General features: G+C 41.8%; 1 protein-coding gene and 1 long non-coding RNA gene across 4 annotated transcripts in view; one reads left to right on the top strand and one right to left on the bottom strand.

Annotated features, from left to right (window-relative positions):
• Positions 1-849: 849 nt before the first annotated feature.
• Positions 850-14626, bottom strand: LOC148109076 (uncharacterized). Of its 2 annotated transcripts, none has more exons than XR_015726503.1 (3): positions 14514-14626; positions 10767-10846; positions 850-5806 (listed from the first exon to the last, which is right to left on the bottom strand). It is a non-coding gene; the product is annotated as an uncharacterized LOC148109076 (long non-coding RNA). The 2 variants fall into 2 exon arrangements; XR_015726504.1 differs by lacking the exon at positions 850-5806 and adding an exon at positions 5839-8550.
• Positions 13696-21195, top strand: part of ARHGAP10 (Rho GTPase activating protein 10) — a 313438-nt gene continuing 305938 nt past the window's right edge. The window contains exon 1 of one of the 2 annotated variants that reach the window (XM_087866502.1): positions 13696-14099. In XM_087866502.1, the coding sequence (XP_087722628.1) occupies positions 13946-14099 (154 nt within the window). In that variant the 5' untranslated portion in view covers positions 13696-13945. The remainder of the gene's footprint in view (positions 14100-21195) is intronic. The other variant, XM_045798867.2, reaches the window with a different exon arrangement.

Here is a 21195-nt window from a genome sequence, read left to right on the forward strand (position 1 = left end):
ATTTGCTAAGTATGCTATGTAAGAATCATTTCTGTTATAACAAATTCAGAGTTAAAATATCTTTTTATTCATGTGATGTTCTATGAGTGCATTTGCAGCCTATAAAAGAGATTGTTGCTTAAGCTGACACTGCACAACATTGCAGGAAGTGTTGATTAGAATTTGCACATTTGTTCTGAGTTTGTGAATTCCAAGCAGGTTTGCTAACGGAGAAGCAGTGGCTTTTTCACAACCGTTCAGCTCTAGGTCATGGCTCCCTATGTGTGTTTCCTATGTGGTGACGGCTAGTAGTATTTTAGTATATATCCTTCCTGCCTTTTCTTCTCTTCGTGTATGCTTTTCAGTTTGCAAAGTTAATCTCATAGTATACTTGCTATTTCATAATTTTTTTCTCTGATGGCGTGTTATTAATTTTTTGAAAAAATACTTTCAATCATATAAGATAATCTATCATCTAGCTATAACATAATTTATTAAACTACTTTCCTATTGTTAGACACCTCAGCTATTTCTGTTTTCTTTTTCTTTTTCTTTTTTTTAGGCTATTTCTGATTCGTACCTATTGTAAATATTGTTGTAACTAGAATCCTTGAACTTAAACTAGAATCCTTGAATTTAAATCTGTGGCACATTCTAATTGTTGTTTCCTCTTTTTTTTTTTAAGATTTTATTTATTTATTTGACAGAGAGAGACAGCAAGAGAGGGAACACAAGTAGGGGGAGTGGGAGAGGGAGAAGCAGGCTTCCCACTGAGCAGGGAGCCCGATGCAGGGCTCGATCCCAGAACCCTGGGATCATGACCTGAGCCGAAGGCAGACACTTAATGGCTGAGCCACCCAGGCACCCCATCTAATTGTTGTTTCCTACAGATAAATTCCCAAAAGTAATACTATTGGATCAAAGGGCAAATATTTTAAATAATCACCACCCTAAGATAGCCACTGCCAACAGTTTGATGCATATTTTTATAGTCTTCTAAAAAATAAATATTTACATGCTTGAATGTATGAATATATACAAGAAACCTAATTAGGAGTCCATAGAAGTAATCCAGGATATGGATCAGAGTAGCTTGTAGCAGGAGGCAATAGAAGTAGTGAATGGTGGTCAGATTCTGGATAGATCTTTTTTTTTTTTTTTTTCTCCAGGAAGGCAGATTGGATACAGAGTATGAGAGAAAGAAAGGAGTGAAGATTTACTCCAAGTTTTGGAGGGCTGAGCATTTGGAAGGGTGGCGTTGACATCAAGTAGCAGGGGAAATGCTGTAGGTGGAGCAGGTTGGGGGAGAGGAGGAACAGAGTTCAGCTAGGAGAGAGTGAGAGTGAGATGTCTATTAGGTATCCAAATAGAGATGTGCAGTAAGCTGTTAAGTATATGAGTCTGCAGTTCGGGAGTGAGCAGGTATTGGAAGTATAAATATGGGAATCCTTGGCATATAGATGATATTTGAAGCCAGGTGATGGGGTGAGATCACCAAGAGAGTGAGTACAGACAAAGAGAAGATGAGTCAAGACTGGGGAGGAGGGCGTTCTTACCTGAAGAGCACTAACTATGCACCAGGCACTTTTCTATGTGCTTTGCATAGGGTTGACTCATTTAGTCTCCAAAGCAACTCAGTGAAGGGGTACAATTATTAACCCCATTTTACAGAGGAGGAATCTGAGGCACAGAAAGATTGATTTGGTAATAACTATTTCATGATATGAATTGATGGAATAAGCTTTAACTCCCTTTTTGAATAATGCAAACTTGTTTTGAAATATATCACATAAACTTTTTCTGCATAGGCTTTGTCCATCATGTCTCAAAAATCTTAATAGTTATGCAGTCCAGTTATACTTTAATGAATCAGCATGACTAATCTGTTCAAAGGTGCTTTTCTTTTCAGCTGACAACACATTCTAGAAAAGAATATTGAAGGGGTGCTTAGGTGGCTGTCAGTTGAGTGTCCTGCTCTTGATTTCAGCTTAGGTCATGATCTCAGGTCATAATCTCAGGGTCGTGAGGTTGAGCTCCAGGTTTAGCTCTGCACTCAGTGGGAAGTGTGCATGAAGATTCTCTCCTTCTGTCCCTGCTCACTCTTGCACGTAAGTGCATGTGCTTTCTCTCCCTCTCTCTCTCAAATAAATAAATCTTTTTTTAAAAAAAAGAATATTGAGGAGAGACTGAAAAAAGAAAAAAGCTTATTTTCAAAAAGGAGATAAAGGAGAGCCATTTTTAGTGTTCAATGTTTCTTAAAGACCTTGTGTTTATTTGCTTTCATGAGTCTCTTCCTCAAGAACCATGTATTCTTTAATCATATTTAAGGTTGGGAGTGTCATCACTTCTACCTACCATCTCACTCTAGACCATATTCAGAATATCTCAGTGGGATGGTTTCTAAGGGCGTACTTCACATTTAACAGAAGTGTGCATAAGACAGGGAAAGACAAATTCACTATGATGGGTTAATCATTACAGAAGACTTCCAGAAAAAAAATATTTCCAATTGTCCCCTTGGTACCCTGGAGATTTTTACATCTTGGGACAAGGTTGCCGATGAATGAACTTGCACTATGCTTTTCTACCTTCTCTTCCTTGAAAGAATGGTCACTGTGAAAGGGGAGGTGGGTAGGAGAACTTGCAAAATGCTTTTTCAGATAGTTCAGTTTTAGGAAAAAGGACAAAAAGAAGTTGAGGATCTGGAAATAAGATGTTCCCTGCCAACAGTGCTTCTTGAAAAGTATTCACATACTTTTGGGGTTTCCTATAACTCAGGTTGAAGATTATTGTCTTAAATAATCCCCATAGGGAAGAATAAAAGAGATATCTTAAAAGGCCAAGAGTGACTGCAGAGGTATTCCTTTACTGAGCCCAAAATATGAAATGATGGAAAGATGTGTACATTTACATAAATCCTAGGGAGCAGCATGACCCTTGAATAACAATACTGGGAAAAGCAGAATCCAGAATGAATTCAGAGATGTGAAAAATATTTTTAAAAGGGGGGGAAGCGGTTGGGGGGAGGGCCCTTTTAAGGTCATGTTCATAGAAAGAACAAAAACATAAAGACTCTGGGGAAAGATGATGTAATGTTTAAAAGATAACAGAGAAAGCAGAACTAACCAAAGCCTCTTTTTCTCCATTCTTCTCTCAATAACTACATTCAAATGAAAAGGGTAAGAATAATGGTAGGAGGAAACATAAATGCAAGGAAGGTAAAAAACAATTTAGTTAATAGAGTTATTTTAATGAGTTTGTGTTTATGCCCAGATAAATTGTATCCTGAGATATTTAGAAAACTTGTAGTTGTAATCATGTAACCACAGTTAACAATCTTAGAAAACAATTTTAGAAACAGAAAGTCAGCATAGATTCATTAAGAATTTGCTGTCAAGCTAACGTTACATCTAAGAACTTATTACTCAACTTAAGATCTAATCTTTGTATCTTTTTCATTTAACATTATATTGGAGCATTTCTTTAATATTTCTCATTAAATATACTACTTTACTATAATTTTAGATAGCTACATAGTTCTCAATTGTATGAATATACCCTAAATTGCTTAGCCAGTCCACTATGGTCAAGTTCAGACTATTTCACATTTTTGGCTTTTAAAAACCATGCTAGGGTTAAGATCATTTAATGTAAAACTTTATAAATTACTATTTTTTAAGTTTTAGATCAAATTCCCAGAAGGGGAATAAATGAATCAATGGCATCATATTTCTTTTTTTTAGAATGGCCTTTTAATAAGCACTACCAAAATTGCCTGCAGAAAGAAGTACCTATCTATATTTTCAACAACCATACATGAATGACTATTTTTCCAACCCTTGTATTTACTGGAAGATTTTTATAGAAAAACTTTATATTAGTGATTTTTTTTATTGTGGTAAAATATACATAACATACAATTTACCATCTTAACCACTTTTAAGTATACAATTCAGTAGCATTAAGTATACTCATAATGTACAACCATCACCACTACTTCCAGAACTTTTTTATCATCCCAGACAGAAACTCTGTACCCATTAAACAAAAATTTAAAAATAAATATTAAAGGGACGCCTGAATGGCTCAGTCGGTTAAGTGCCTGCGTTCAGCTCAGGTCATGATCCCCGGGTCTTGGGATCGAGTCCCGCATTGGGCTCCTTGTGCAGCAGGAAGCCTGTTTCTCCCTCTGCCTGCTTCTCCCCCAGCTTGCTCAGTTGCTCTCTCTCTCTCCCTCTCTGACAAATAAAATCTTTTAAAAAGTATTTAAACATATTGCCATTGTCTGGCTGTATGTTATTCAATCCCTTCAACTATCCTCTTACCCCTTCCTAATATCTTAGAATTCTTCTGTATTAGGACAGGCTGTACCATGGTAACAACTCCAAAATCTTGTGGCTTACACAACAAGAATTTACTTCTCCCTCAATTTACGTATTCTATGCCAGTCAGCGAGGATACTTGTTTCTCAGTCTTTCAGAGGTTGAGGCTAATGGAGACCCAATCATATAATCGCTTCATGGTTTGCATGGTTACAGAGGCAGGGCAAGAAAGTGCCGTGGAGCCTGGAGGCAGCAATCAAATGTTTCACCCTGGAAATGGCACGTGCCACTTCTAAGAACTTGGTTACAACTAATAACATGGTGGAGGGTGACAAGTACATTCCTCCCATGTTACCTAAGAGAGAGGAGAGCACTAGAAGTTCTACATCTTCCTTTGTATCCTTACTGATACAAAGTTGGCTTCATTTAATTATTTGCATTTTTTTCCTATTCGTGAAGCCCGCACATTAATGTTTCTTGTTTCACAAGAAATCCTGGAATCAATGAAAACAATTTAGAAGAGTAGTAATTTGATCTAAGTGAAAAGTCACATGTGACAGAGTAATATATAAACACTCTATTGTTGCTAACGTGTTAGAGTGTCATCTTTGGGCCCAGTTTTCTTAGTAAGTTCTAACTTTTGAAGTTGATGCTGAACTTTTTAGTTGCATTGGGCGGTCTGTGTTACTGTGCCCCATGGAGGATGATAAATATTGGCAAACACTTGACAAGTTCTTTAGCAACTTTTTGAGAAATGAGAAATCAGTACTTAATTTTTCATTAGACATGCACTCTCTCTTAGCTCATTCCTGCCCAAAGTTTTGTTTTGTTTTGTTTTGTTTTTTTGTACAGGAAAAGTTACCAAATAGTAAAGTATTTAGTTATGTACTATAGCCATGAGTTCAGACTTCTCTCTATATTCTCTGTGGCAGCTCTAGTAAGCCCTCATTTTCTTTTATATCTTATACTTAACCTGAAAGTTTTTATGAATCACACTGACCCTGATGACCCGGCAACTTCATTCATCTTGCAGGTTACTGCATGGGCCATTCTAAAATTGGCTGATATATCAAACAGCCAGCGAGTAGCAGTGTAAACTACTGGAGGGAGTAACTGTAACTGTCCCTACCCAATCCTATCCCAGGGAACTTCATTAGACTCCTAAGTGCCCTTCTTGAAGGTGTGTTGGTTACATTGCTTCTGGAAAGGTCAAAAAAAGAGAAATAGGTTATCCTTAGTCACCTTTCAGATATCTTACTTGTCAAAGTAAGAACTCTATTCACCGTATATGTGTCTCATGCACTACTAGAGGAGACCTTGGCAGAAGATCGAATACAAGGTAGAGATCCAGGAACCCATCTTGGCTTAATTTTAAAAATCTCTTCAATGTTGGGGCGCCTGAGCAGCTCAGTCCGTTAAGTGTCTGACTCTTGATTTTGGCACAGGTCTTGATCTCAGGGTCATGAGTTTAAGCCCTCCTTTGGGTTCTGTGCTGGGTGTGGAGCCTACATAAAAATTAAAGAAATACATAAATAGATAGATAAATAAATAAATAAATAAATAATCTCTTCAATGCAGTCATTTATAGTAAAAAAACTATTTCAAAATGGCACATCCAGGGGAAAATTGTGAAAGGACGACAGCTCGGCATGCCAGCCTTGGAACAGGACGTCAGATAGACTGCCAGGCAGCAGGTCTTTTTTGACGCTCTTGGCTGGAACAGATGAACTTTGTTTCTTCTGTCAGTGCTTTACCATGCTTCAGAGTCAAAGTCCTGGGAAAAAGAATCTGGTTGGCTGAGCTTAGGGCACGTGCCCCGCCCTTGGCAATGCGCAGGTCTGAGAGAAAGGATTAGCAGAAGGAACCTCCAGAGATCTCCTTGGATTCCCTAGTGTGAGACAGGCACATGAATTTTTACCAAGACTCCATGCTATGTGGGAAAATAATTACCCAGGTGAAAATCAGGGTGCTTTTGGCAAGTGGAAAGGGAGGCCAAGCATCCAAAAATGCCAGTATCCACCACTAGGCGCAAAAAAAGTGATTATTCTAATGGCATCGAAGCCCATGTACTCATGAATCTGTGGAGCTGATATGTGGCTGATTTATTTTACTATTTTCCAGTTGTTAGATTGCTTCCTTTTGTTTTCTTTCCTGCAACAAATAGCCCTAAGCACATACATTTAAAAAAAATTATTTTCTTAGGACAAATTATCAGGCCTGGAATTATCAGGTCAAAAGATAACATACGAGTATTTACACTTTTTTCATTTTCTATTTTACTGATGTGCTGATGGACTCTGAAAGTATGCCTCTAGTCATTGTAGATTGGCTTTCCAGTGACTGGATAATTGCCCGGTTGAAGGTCACCCTGTGAAACCTCTCTCTGGGTCATTTCAGGGGCATTTGCGGTCCCAGGAAAGGCATACTCTTTAGAGCTCTCCTCTTTCCTTCTACTAATGTTTTTTAAATATCCATTGCTATCTGGATGAAATGAAGTGCAAGGTCTCTGCTTTGGTCAACTGATTCACTTGTTATAGAAAAGAAGGCAGCATTTGCCGGAGGGATCTGTGGGCAGTGGGGAGTGCCTGCTTCTAATAGGCTATATCCAGCTCTCTCTTCTCCATGCCAAGTCTCTCCAAACCTGGGGGCAGGAAAAGCAGTGATTTCACTGATGTGCACTCCACCCAAGGAAGGTACTGGTTGTGTGCCTTGACCCACATCTTCCTCAGCCAGGTTCTTCTAACTCCAAATGTGAGAAGAGTCCTAGATTTCTTCGAAAGCAGCAGTGTGCTTTGTTTTATAATTATTCCTATGTCACTTATTCCCCATGGCTATAGTACACCAGATTGTAGATGCCTTGAGATTAGGAATTGTCTCATCTTGGTATTTCTTGCAGCACTTTGCACAGTGCCTTGCTCATTCCAGGTACTTAATATTTGCTAACCATCTTTTTTTTTTTAACGATTTTACTTATTTGTGTGTGTGAGAGAGATAGAGAGAGCCAGTGGGGGAGGGCATAGGCAGATGGAGAAGCAAGCTCCCCACTGAGCAGGGAGCCCAACACAGGGCTGAATCCCAGGACCCTGAGATCATGACTTGAGCGGAAGTCAGATGCTTTAACTGACTGAGCCACCCAAGGGCCCCAATATTTGCTGACTATCTTAAGTGGAATAGTTCTAGTACTTTCTTGGGGTCTAAATTTTTCCAAGTTATGTCTCAAGGTGCTAGAAAAGGTGAGCATCCCCTAAAGGCAGCGAGGAAACGCTAGGGGGTTCTGAAACCCATGCTCAGTGATCTGGAGGAAAAGAGCTACGCCTGGTGCAGATGCAGATGGATGGGCACTCGCTCCCTTTCCAGGGGTTGTATCTCAGCCCACGGTGCTCCAGCCACATGGCCTTTTTCAGTTTCTTGTACTAGCTGTCTGACCAAGGTTTTGTTGGGCATGTTTCTCCCCTCTCTAGATAATATCCACTTACTTGTACCCATGAACTCCTCATCCTTAAGATCTCAGCTTGCTTGTTAATTCCTCACTAACATCTCAGTACAGGTCAAATTCCTGTTTTATATAGCGTCATGTACAGCTCTTTCCTAGCACTTATCAGTGATTTCATTTAATATTTATAGTTGTAATTATTTGATATGTCCTTTCTCTCTGACTGGAGACTATTAATCCATGAGGGAATGAATTGTTCCCTTCACAAAAGTGCTTGTTTTGTTTATTGTTGTATTCCTAGTTCTAGGGTCCTCCCTGGCATATAGTGGGTACTCTATCAACATTAGAGGCATGAGTAATAGTTTCTCCACAGCACACACATGTACCCACTACACTCCTAGGAGATACAGAGTATATTGATCAGGGTTCTCCAGAGAAACAGAACCAACCAATGGGCTATATAAAAAGATATGTTTTTATTGTGGTTATAAATATATATATTATTTTTATTGTGGTAAATTACACATAACATAAAATCTACCATTTTAGCCATTTTAAGTGTACAGGTTAGTGGGGTTAAGTATACTCACATTGTTGTACAACTTTCACCATTATATTTTATAGATTCCTAGTTCACAAACTTATTATATGGCATCCTCATATCTTGGTGGGTTAATCCACCTTTAGCTCAAAGGATGTATATATACGATACCAAGAAGTCCCACGATCTTCCATTTGCAAGCTGAAGAACCAGGACAGCCAGTGGTGTAAGTCCCAGCCCATGTCTGAAGGCAGGAAAACAAGGAGCACCAATGTCTGAGGGTAAGAGAAGATGGACATCCCAACTCAAAAAGAGAGCGGGAATTTGCCCTTCCTCTGCCTTTTCGTTTTATTTCTGCCCTCAGTGGACTGCATGATGCCTACCTGCACTGGTCACCCCCAGCTCAAAGAGTAACCCCTGGGTGGCCTAAGCTACTTGGCATTACCCCCACCCCTGCCTCAGTTATCACTTGAGGGAGAAGCCTCCAGGTTTAACTGAGATAGGGCATGGCAGTCTCGTAAACTGTTCTGCTGCCCTGATTAAAGTGATAGGAGAGCATCTTTCTAGTGCAGGAAGTGACATTGTTTATAGGTAAATCTGGAAAGGATGAAGCCATTCGATTCTCAGAAAGGAAGCTTCCAAGAGGCTAAAGTCAATACTCGGCTGGTGCAAAGCTGAACAAATCACAGAAAAGTGAAGCTGGAATGGTGATAAATCTACAGAAGCCTGTCTTACCTCTCCAGGGAGGATTTTAGTGATATGGTCCAATAATTTCTTGTTTACATTGTTCTGGCATTTCCCCCCTTAATTCTTGTGACAAAAGCAGCCTGATACAATTTGGAAGACACTCAAAGATTTATCTTGCATTTCCTCTCTTTATTTCATTTATGTTTTGCAATAGCTATAATTTACAGGCCTCGCTGGTAAAGGTGTCAGCCGGCAGCAGAGATTGCTAGGTTCCTGCTCAAAATCTATTGTCTTTTTTCTCTTTGTAAAAAATTTCAGGTTTCATTTAGGTGGCTGTGTACTTGGATAAAAGACTACATTTTCCATTTTCCCTTGCAGTGAAGTGTGGCCATGTGACTAAGTTCTGGCTAATGAAATAAATAGCAAAAATGTCTAAGACCTGAAGGAAGGCTGAACAAAGTGCTGACTCAGCTGTGGGAGGGGGGTCGCTTTTATCCTTTCCCCCCCTCCTTCACAGAGAGAGCTCTAGGAGTCACCTTGTATTATGAGGTGAAACTGAGGATGGAACCCAATGCTTCCCTGGGGACTGTGCAATGTTAGACTATTTACTTCTGGACTTCTTTTACATGAGAGAGAAATAAACTTCTTATGGTTTAAACTATTGATATTTTGGATTTTCTGTTACAATGTGTCTGAACCTAATTCTAAATTGACTCAGCCTGAAACATATCCAAAGATTGAGTAGAATCCATATTTGACTTTATATGTGGCAATATTGTTACTCATCAGAGAAGGACAAAATTGTATATAGCAGAACCTACATAAAGGGGAGGTTTCATCTGTATTAACCTCTATTTTATCTAGACTGGAACCTGACCAATATGCGTTGTTTCAAATCCTTAACTAATCCAAGCATTCAGCAAAGCATAAGAATGCTTACCTGACATACATACTTGAATATCTCCCAGGCATCTAAAACTTAATGAGTCTGATACTGAAACTGATCTTCCCCATCCCAGTCATCATTAATTACCACCACCACATGGACTTCTTATCCCCTGTTTTCCTTTCAGTGAATGTTCAGTAAAGTTCATATCCACCCACCTTACTTATCATGACAAGAGCCTGGGGGCCATCTTTGACACCCTCCTCATTTCTAATATCTAGGCCATTGTCAACTCCCAGAATCTTCCTCTACAATATATTCTGATCTATTTCTGTCCCCATTGTTACTTAGAGGGTAAAGCCATATCATTTCTTGGCCAGACCACTCCAAAAGCTGTCCCTCTGGACTCCCATTCTCCACACAGCAGCTAGAGAGAAAACACAAACCAGATCACATCACCATCATGCAGAAACCTCTTCAAAGGCTCCCAATAGCATTACAATACAATCCAAAATACTAAGTATGGCCTATGAGGCTCTGTGCAATCTGGCCTCTGGCCCCTCTTCACGACCCTGTGTTGTCTTGAGACAGTTTCTCTCACTGACTATGCTTCAGCCACCTGACCTCTTTTGTCTCTTGAATATATCAGACTTTACCATTCCAGACGCTTGCGCAGGCTGGTTCCCTGCCTGGACTACTTTGCTCTCAAAGCCCTCTATTTAATGGTTAATTCCTACTGATTCTTCTGGTCACTGATTAAGTGACATTTCTCATTAAATCTTCCTGACCCCACTCTCCATTTTTATCAGGCCCTCAATTATAATCTCTCATAGACTCTTTAAGTGTATGGCACTTTCATTTTAAATTAGATATATATTTATGTGTTATGTAGGTTTTTTTTGGGGGGGGGGTACTTACTGTGTCATTTTCCCTCCAGAGAACGAAAGCACAGTGAGGACAGACACTGTCTGTTTTGTATACTGCTGTATCACCAGCACCTAGCATGGTACATAATACATATAGAAATTAACAAGTATTTGTGGGAAGAATGAATGAATTAATGAACAAAGATGAGACCTAGGAACCCAGTAGTATCTGCTTTTGTGATCACTTTCCTTGCATTCTGTCTTACGTGATTTTAGGAGAATAGATTCCCCTGCCCCCCTTCCCCCATTTTTCCCATATTGATGGAATGTAATCGTCATCTCCTCTTTCTCCTCCCTCTTTTCAGCCTACCCTCCCAACCTTCTCCTTCTCCTGATCATCAGTATTATAACTTTAGCAGGTACTTTACAAAAACAATTTTATTAAATCTTCTCAACCAACTTGCAGTTGCAAAGTCATCATCTCTGTGCCATGGATGGCAAGCCTGAGATTTAGAGAAAATTTACCTTTGCCAAGCTGGTAACAACTACTGAGCAGTTTCTATCTTCCCATTGTACCATAAGGTTTCCCTTCACTTGGCCATACTTCTCATTCATTCCACAATTACTGATCATCTCTTGTAGGCACCGTACAAAATGTAATTGAATAAAACTAAACCACTTAGAGCCTTCCACTCTCGGTGATCACAGTAGACCTATTCAGTATTGAATTAAGATTCACATTCACCTGCTCTTTAACACTCTTTTGGGGGGTGTATGTGTGTGTAAAGACAGAAGTAACAATGTTTTTGTGATGCTGTAAAATTGTTTTAAACAACTTATTTTACTCCAAATATCTAAATATCTAAAAAACAACTGGCCACACTGAATGAACCAGAGTTTTTGTGGCTGGGAGTAGAAAGTAGTAAGGAAAGAGAGGCACTTCTGGAACACCCCCCCCCGCCCCCCCTGCTTTCTTAACTTAGTGATTGAGGTATTTCACATACCAAAAAAATTCATCCATTTAAAGTGTACAATTTAATGATTTTCAGTATAGTTACAGAGTTGTGCAATCATTACCAAAATCTAGGTTTAAATTATTGTCATCATCCCCAAAAGAAACCCTTACTCTGCACCCATGTCACCATCCAGCCTCTGGCAACAACTAATCTACTTTCTGTCTCTATAGATTTCCTTGTTCTGGACATTTCAAATGAATTGAATAATACATGTGATCTTTTGTGCCTGGCTTCTTTCATTTAGCATGTTTTCAAAGTTCATTGTGTTGAGGCATGCATCAGCACTAAATTTTTTTCTATTAATATTAATATTCCATTAGATTAATATTCTGCTCTATGGATACACACATTTTCTTTATCCCTCCATTCATCAGTTGTTGGACATTAGGGTTGATTCCACTTTTTGGCTCTTATGAACAATGCTACTGTGAACGAGTATTTGTGCAGACATAGGATTTCATTTCTCTTGGGTATATACCCAGGAAGTAGAGTTGCTGGCTCACATGTTAATTTTATGTTTAACACATTGAGGAGTGTCAGCAGCCCCTCTTTATGAGGATAAGTTTAGGGTTTTGTCCAGAGGATTGAGTCAGTTTGTCTGTTTTGCCAGGTCCTCACTGTTTACATCCCTTCTATTCTTGTGTCTTTCCCCCTTTATTTACCTATTCTGTGTAGAATCCAGACCCCTGCTGATTTTAGTAGGAACTAAAGCTTTCAATGCCTAAAAGTTATTTGCAAAACATTTTGAACTCTCTAGAGGATGGACATTAAAGCAATAACGTTTATCTGTTTTTTTTCTGTGGGTCTGCCGCACTCGGTGCTATTTTGTAACAAAAGAGCTCATTGAGTAGGAGGCTTATTTAACTTGCTCTTGAGGGTTACACTCCAACAACATGCTGTCCAAACAGATTCTTAATTACCCAGAGCTGAGTCTGAACTCAGTTTTAAAAAATCAGTTTGAAGTTTCTTGGAGGATATGAACATCTTTAATAAACCTGTATATGTAAACATATGTTGAGAGCTTGTAAAAGATGGTGTGTGCTTGGCACGTAATTGCTTAATAAATTGTTAGTTGCCATTATAAAAAGTTACTATAATGAACAACTGATTTCTTTTAGGTATAAATCTCAATTACTTAAAAGTCTTAACTTTTTTGGAAACACATTTGAGTTCTGTTTCAGAATACACAGAATACTTTTCCATGTGTGCTGACATAAATTCCCATTTGATCGTCACCTCCACCTCGTGAAACCTGGGATTTGTTTTCCAGTGGTTATTTTTAGAACAATAAAGATCATCTCCACCTACCCAAACAGATTTAATCTGAATACAACAGAGACAACTCTTCAGTGGTTTATCCACCCTCTCCCTCCCTCCAAATTGTTCAGTGTGGAATCACCGAAGAGTGTAATAGGAGCTGTCGTCCCCCAAGCTCTCCCTGCTCGTGTAAAGCTTTCAATTAAAGTGGAGATTGAACACGCATTTTACTTGAGATGAGAAACGGGAATAAGGAAAAGCGAGCCCGGCGTGCGAGAACTTTCGCAGCTCGGGGTCGCTCCCAGGATAAAGATCAATGAGTGAAGACATCTGAGCGCTGTCTCCCAGCTGAGGGGATTAGAGGCTGTTATTAAGACGCCCCTTCCCCGTCCTGGTCGAGTTCCCGGCCTCGCGGAGCCGACTTTGAGTCACCCCAAGAAGGCGAGCCCAAGAAAGGGGAGGGACACGCGCCCGGGGGGTGGAGGAGAGCCGCGGGACGAAATTCTAGACCGAGTAAGGCTCGGAAGGAAGAGGAGGGGCAACTGCGCGTGGGGAAGAGGAGGGAGAGGCTGCTGGGGAAAGGAAGAGAAGGGAAGGGAGGGAGGAAGAAGGGAGGCGGAGGATCAAGAAAGGGGCGAGCGGGGGTGGGGGGGACGCGGGGCGGGCCGGGGAGGCGCCCGGGGCGGGGCTGCTCGCGCCTCGGGTAGGGTCCGCGGCGCGGGGGCGGGGCGGGGCCGCGGGCGCGCGGGGATCGGCGGGGGCTGCCGGGATTGGGGCGCCGCGGTTCTCGCTCGCCTCGGCCGCCGGCCTCAGTTCCGAGGGACACGTCGGTGCTGCGCTCGCCCGGGGCTGCGAACCTCTCCGGGACTTCCTGCCCGCGCGCCCCGCACCTGGCCGCGGCCCCGAAGCCCGGCTCCGGCTGTAGTGCGCTGCGGGCGGGCGGCGGACCGAGGCAGTCATGGGGCTGCAGCCCCTGGAGTTCAGCGACTGCTACCTGGACAGCCCGTGGTTCAGGGAGAGGATCCGCGCCCACGAAGCGGAGCTGGAGAGGACCAACAAGTTCATAAAAGAGCTCATCAAGGACGGGAAGAACCTCATCGCAGCGACCAAAAGTAAGCGGGGACCTGGGCGCAGGCAGGCTGCGGCGCCGCGAGGCCGGGAGGAGCCTCTGCGGGAGCGAGACAGTCGCGTGCCCCGGGTCAGCCTCCTGCGGAACAGGAGATTGGGGACCGGGAGGCCCCGGGCTCACTCCTGCCCGGCTCTCCAGGCAGCGGGTGGCGAGTCCCCTTTCCCTCCTCTAGCCCTCTAGCAGCGGCCAGAGCCCGGAGCCGTGCGTGGGAGCGCGCAGCCGGGAGCCCCTCGGTGCCTGCGTTCCCTGCCCCGCCCGCCCGAGGTCAGGTGGGATTGCACCCTAAGCTCAGTTTCACTAGTTTGGCCTCTTGACCTTTCCAGAGGACTTTCCTGGGGATTCTTTGAAAACCTGCAGTGTGCTGACTTTTCAAAAGTCCCTTAAACTACACCCTTACCGTGTCATTTTCTGATCTTTTCGGATAGTCTGGTCCCGGGTCCTTCGCTGTGCTAAACCAGAAAGTCCACCTGGCATTGTGCTGCTTTCCGCACATTCTTTCCCTCCTGCGCTGGGAGGGTTCAAAGATTGGGGCTTGTAAGGGTGAGCAGACAGCCTACCCTTTGGCCAGAGCCCGCGTTGCCTGCAACTAGGGAATTCCACCCACGGCAGGCTTGATGCCTTCCTCCCTGGTTCTTTTCTGCTTTTTGAAAAACTAGGAAGTGGCCACCGGAGAAATAGATCTCTGTAGATATATCTGTATCTGAGAAGAGTCTTTCTAGGAGGGAGAAGGGCTAAAATTCTGGCTGAAACACCGAGTTGGTGATGCTGCTGGGTATGGGGCGGCATCAGCTCCAGTGAGGAGCTGGGTGGCCTGACCACACCTGTAGCCCATAGCCCTTCTGAGGATGCCTGTGAGTGTCCTCTTTTCTTCTAAAGAAGATATCAGACAAGGGACAGGGCAGTATCCAGCCTCACAAGTCTGTGTTGTTAGGTTCTTTATCGCTTTTCTGGTTTCTCAGTTAAGTAATTCTCAGCTTTGGGAGTTAGTCCCTTGTACACTTGTTTGTAGACATCCCCTCTGGGAAAAAATACCCCATATCACTGTTCCCCCACTACCACCATTTTGCATTAAAGAAGATTAAAACATAATGAACAAACTCTCAAGAACCCAGCACAGTGCCTGGAAGAGTAAATATTCATTTAATGAATGAGTTGAAATAAATTTTAATGGGAAGAATGTAGTGAGCCATCCCTGTAATTTTGGAAGCAAGTCACTCCTCTGGATGATGTCCAAGGTTCCTTTTGGTTCTGTGACCTTGTTGGTGTTGCAAAATGAGGACAGGGAATCACTTTGGGACGTGTGACTAGTGGGCTTATTTGGTTGATGGGTGTCCAGTGCCTTGGCATTAGGTATGTATGTTGGGAGGGGAGTAGGGAGGGGTTATAAATATGTAGGCAGGAGTGAGAAAGGCAGTGTGTGTGTATGCATGAGAACGTGAGGGAGAGGACTTCTTCCTGTAGCTTGGTGTTAACCAGTGTCAGTGGCGGGGGTTAGTATACCTTCTCTCTTACTGGCTGTAGCAGCTCCCTCTGGAGCTAGGATGATGAGAAGGGAGGCTTTGGTATGGGGAGAGGCAGATGGCAAAGCCAGTTTGGCCACTGGTAGAAAGCTATTTATGTGACTGCATGTTAGCTCTTCTGCCAACAGGACACATGCCTGGTGTTCCAGCAGCAGCTGGTGCATCTGGGGGCCAGCTGTCAGCCTTCCTCCCCAGAATGTAGACTTTCTTGAATTTGTCAACTGGCATCTTACTCCTTTTGATTCTTGTCTTTTACCATAAGAAACATAATTTATAATTGTAATTAAGAGAGCAACCCAGAAGTATCTTTTTTCTCATTATGGTTGATTAACTTAAAGTCTTTCCCAGAAGGCAGCAAAAACACAGCTTTAGCTCACATGCTTTAGGCCAAGTTAGGAAAACCCTGAGTTTGCCCAGCTTGCTCCTCAAAGTTTAGTTCTAGTTTATTCCTATCAAAGACTACAAGCACCTGACTTAAGTCAGGACACCTGTGTTTAATTCACCTCTCCTGTTGGTTAGGGCCCGGCCACACAACAGCCGAACAGGTCACTTAATTATTTTGTGTGCAGTTTCTCTTGTCCTACTTCTTAGAGGCACTGGTAAGGTCCTGCAGTGTTTGGCAATTGGAGTGTAGGTCAGTCGTTCGCCTAACCAGTTGAGCCTTTCTGTATAACATCTGCGAGTCTAGAAGTCGAGGAAGGACGTAAGGTGGGGGAAGGAGCTGCAGAAAGAATAGCAATCAACTAGGTCAGACTGATTATATTTTCAGATGTCTTATACTCCGTTGTGCATAAATGGCATTTGGTGCATTTTCAGAATTGTGAGTTTAAGTGATTTTTGTTTTTAATTGCCCTGTAAGATGCCTCCTGCATGCACTAAATACTTGTTGGCTTTATGTAGTTTTGATGTCTTGATGCTTTGAATATTCCATAAATATTTAAAGAAATTGGAGGTGGCTCTGTGGGACTTGAAGGCTTACTGCTGAGTTCAGTGATGCAGCAATCAGCAAATATTTAGCATCTATGATTCATTAAATATTGGGATTGAGATACAAAGAGGTAATAAGGCAGAAGCCCTTGTCCTTAAATTTATTGTCCTATAGTTGAATTCAGTCCAATCTAGGGAATGTGTTTGGACTCCTGTAGCATTGTACCAAATTCTTGAAGAAACAAAGGATAGACAGACATACACATATTAAAAGGTTAAGGGGCACCTGGGTGGCTTAGTTGGTTAAGTGATTGACTCTTGGTTTTGGCTCAGTCATGGTCTCAGGGTCCTGGGATTGAGCCCCGTGTTGGGCTCTGCTCTCAGCACAGTCTGCTGGAGATTATCTCCCTCTCCTCCCTGCCCCTGCGTGTGCATGCTCTTTCTCTCTCTCTCAAATCTTTTTTTTTTTTTTTAAGGTTTTATGTATTTATTTGATGGAGAGAGAGAGCACAAGTAAGGGGAGCAGCAGAGGGAGAGGGAGAAGCACACTTCCTGCTGGGTAGGGAGCCTGACTTGGGGCTTGATCCCAGAACCCTGAGATCATGACCTGAGCCACCCAGGTGCCCCATAAATAAATGTTCAAAAAACAAATAAAAGTCTAAAAATTTAGTGATGAGCAAGTATTCTAACTTTGCCAGAAACAAGAGTTTGTTGCAGGTTAGAATGAAGACATGTGACTGGCAGTTTGGGAACTTGTTTTAAGTAAGGAATAGAACCTTGTAGAACTTGTGAGTTTGAGAACAGCTGAAAAGAAACCTGAACACCACAGTGTTTGAGGGCCATGAGGAGACCAGTTAGGAATGGGATGAAGGGAGAGGTCAGTTTCAGATTATGGAGGGTCATAAAAGCAAGGTTAGGAATGTTGACTTTATCCTGTGGAGAATCACTGAGGTTTGTCAGCAGAAGGCTGACATAATGGGAAAGAGTTGATTTCGAGACAGGATTTGACATCTGTGTGTAGGGTGGATTTGGACATAACAGTGGGGGTAGGCGGGAGCTCCAGAGAGAAGTCTGGGATCATTGACTTACGTTGTACATTTGGAGATCATTCACTCAATTCAATGGAGTCTTTGTTTAAATGGATTTTTTTAGTCCTTTTTCTTTTCACGCCTTTCCTAGAATAACCAGTGTCCTCTTTTAATACAGAATTTCCTTTTGTGAGCCTTTCATGTGCTGTCTGTATAGTTTCAGATGCTTATGATTCATAGAAATGTTTAGCATATTTGCCAGGAACAGAAATAAGCCATATATACTTTTCTCACAAATTTTACATTAGGCAATCTTGAGAGAATGTGTTCTGTTTTAGAGGAAAAAAAATTTTTTTTAAACAAATAGTCCTTACAGTTATTAAGCACTTATATAGTTATATAAAATGCTCTTTAGTAAGCTTAGATTGTCTAGCTTTCTTGGTGTGTATTAATCTGGAGAGCTCCTCATAAGTGAGCCTGCTCTTAGCACAGACATGGAGAAGGGTGTTAGTGGCAGCCGGGACTAGAATTGGAGCCTCCTGAGTCTTGGTTTTAGGACTTTTTTTTTTAGGCCTTGCTATTTTAATATTTGCTATGCTTTTTCCTTTAATATTTCCTTGATTTTTGTTTGCTTTCTTCAGGACAACATAAAAGTTCCTTTTTGCTTTCTTTTTGATAATATTTCAGAGAAATGGTTTGTGCGATAATCCCTTTTGGGAGAAATTTCCCAAGTTGCTATTACATTGAAACATACAGAAGTTTGGAAGACTGAAAAGAATTTCACATTGTAAACTTGAGCCTCAGTTTCCTAATTTGTAAAATGTAGCTATTGCAGAAAGTCCAGTCTGAGGATTGAATAAAATAGTGTGAAAGTATTTTGCAATCATACATGTAAAGTGGTTGTGAAGGCTCTATTGTTTGCCCAGCCAGCATTATTTTTCTCTGGCTATCCAAATTTTGTTCAGGTATCGAAACCTTTTCTTAGGAGACACAGGGAAAGGTGATTAGGGGTAATTCAGTTTTCAAGCCCAGCTGATCTTTAGAATCACCTGGCTGATTATAAAACCATGCGGTCAGGGTTAAGAGTCCCAGAACTCTAACCCAGTTATGGTGAACTTATTTTCTGGGCCGGTAACTGGTTTAAGAATGAGGATATATCTCAGTTTTTGCTAGTGAGACAGGATAGGAAGGCTGCTGGAGACTTTGGAAAAGATTTCCTTTTGTGTGAGGAGGCTCATAAAAAGGGTCCTTGGGGCGCCTGGGTGGCTTAGTCAGTTGAGCGTCGACTCTTGGTTTCAGCTCAGGTCATGATCTCAGGGTTGTGGGATCAAGCCCCCTGTTGGGCTCCGTGCTTAGCTCGGAGTCAGCTTGAGATTCTCTCTCCCTCTCCCACTCGTGCTCGCTCTCTCTCTCAAGTAAATGAATCTTAAAAAAAAAAAAAAAGGTTCTTTACTTTTCTGTGATATCTGATTGTGTTGCCTGGAGCTGCTACTACCATCTTGGGACAGTTGAGTGGAGCCAAGGTGAGGCCTGTGGAGCACAGAGGTAACAGTATCTGGGTTTTTGACGTCATTGTGGGAGCCACAGATTGTTCTATGTCAAAAGCCCAGCTCTGGATATATTGTTAAATTACCTAAGCCAGTTTGAATTGTGTTTTTTGCTACTTCACACCCCAATTTTGATGGAGTAGTATCTTTGTAAATTTCATGCTAATACTGCTATTGAGTGGAATTTAGGGAGGTATAGAAATAAAATGTTACTTAAAAAGTTGATAAATTACAAATATAATGTTTCCCTGAATGGAAAAGAACACTCGCATGTATTTTTTGTCCCAAAGAAATCACCATGGATCACCAACAATTCAGGGCATCGCCTGGGATAAGCCTTCAACTCTCACTTGGGTTTTTAGTACAGTGGGCAAGTCTCCAGTATGAATGTAGACATGTTGTAGAAAAACTATCAGACTGGAGCTAGGATGTGGACCCAGACAGGCTTTGAAGCTTCAAATGCTTTACTCACTATAGGTGGTCCTTGACTCCATATAGAATAGTTTCTTTTTCTTTTTTTTCTTTTTTTAAATTATTTATTTGATGGGGGCGGGGGAGAGTACAAGCAGGGGGAGAAGCGGAGGGAGAGGGAGAAGTAGACTCCCCACTGAGCAGGCAACGTGATGCGGGGCTTGATTCCAGGACCCGAGATCATGACCTGAGCTGAAGGCAAACGCCTAACTGACTGAGCCATCCAGGTGCCTCTATAGAATAGTTCTCTTTAGAGCTCTCCACTGGCCAGCCGTGTGCATTTAGGATGTTTTATGGGTCAGTCATCCGGTGTTTCCCATGTCCTACTGACACATTGCCTTTTCCCTGTCCTCCCATCTGTTGGGGTTCCTCTGACCACCTCCTTTCTGCTTAGTTTTTTTGTTGGGGACCAGGGAGCATTGTTGATTTTTGGAAGAGGGGAAGACAGGAGGGCATTTTTGTTTTAATTTTGAAGTAGCTGATGCTCCAGTACAGGATAGAAAACTAAGAGCATAGGTTGAGGGTACTGGTCTGTCTAGCTCACCCACTCACTGGCAGTAGGACCCTGGTCAAGTTGCTTAGCTTTTCTCTGTGTTGTTGCCTATAAAATGGAGATTATAATGCTATCCACTGTATAGGGTTGCTAGTTGGATTAAATTAGTTAATACATGTAAAGCATTTAGAAGCAGCATTCAAACGTGAAATGTTAACACTTATGATCTAAATTGCAGGTACGTGTTTTAATATCAAGGTTCTTTTCTTGTCTGAAAAATGGCTGCTCTGGCCCAGTGACTAGTATGTAACCTTTTGACACTTATTACCCCTAAGAGTATATTGGTTCATATCCTCATTAGCAGGGACCAAGAAGAGAGACAAATTTGACAAACTCTGGGAAGGCTTCCAAGGTTTGAATGTAGTGCAAGATACTGAAGAATCTTAAAAATAAGTCGATGAATCAAAGCTGAATGGTATCTTGGGAAACTGTTCTCCAGAATTTATTTCCAATTCACAGAAATTTGAAGATGAAGTAGAAGGTTCCAGTAAGGCTGCTTATTTAGATCTAGCCAACCGTCTGCAGCTAGGGCTCAAGCAGTCAGCAGTGGGCCTCTGTCTAGAGGACTGATAAGGAGGGGTTGAAGGTGACAGAGCTGTGTTCAAGGTACTGAGATGATAACATCAATGACTGGAGCCTTCAGATATTTAAAAATTACAGTGATACTTTTAGAGGATACTAACATTAGTGTTTAATCTGCAGGAAACACTAACAACTAATGGACAGTGCTTGTGTCTGCTGTGGGAAATTCACAGTGAGAAAAGGCAGTCAGAGACCTCTCGAAGAGGGCTATACCTAAGACCTGCTAGGAAATCCTATACTCTATGAAAGAATCCTCAAAGTCCCCTCAACAAATTCCCACAGAAGCTGTTTGGAGTCTGTGACTCCAATAACTGCTTATCACCTTATGGTTTTGTTTATTTTGGGGTCATAAGCAAGAATTGTGAAGGATGTAAAAATGCTGGGTAGTCTGCTAGGTTACCATAAATTGTGCTTTAAGTGACTGCTGACTGTATAGGGCAGTGAATAGGTA

The sequence above is a fragment of the Ursus americanus genome, chromosome 13, assembly GCF_024610735.1.
Source record: "Ursus americanus isolate L20-20 chromosome 13, mUrsAme1.1.p, whole genome shotgun sequence".
NCBI lineage: Eukaryota > Metazoa > Chordata > Mammalia > Carnivora > Ursidae > Ursus > Ursus americanus.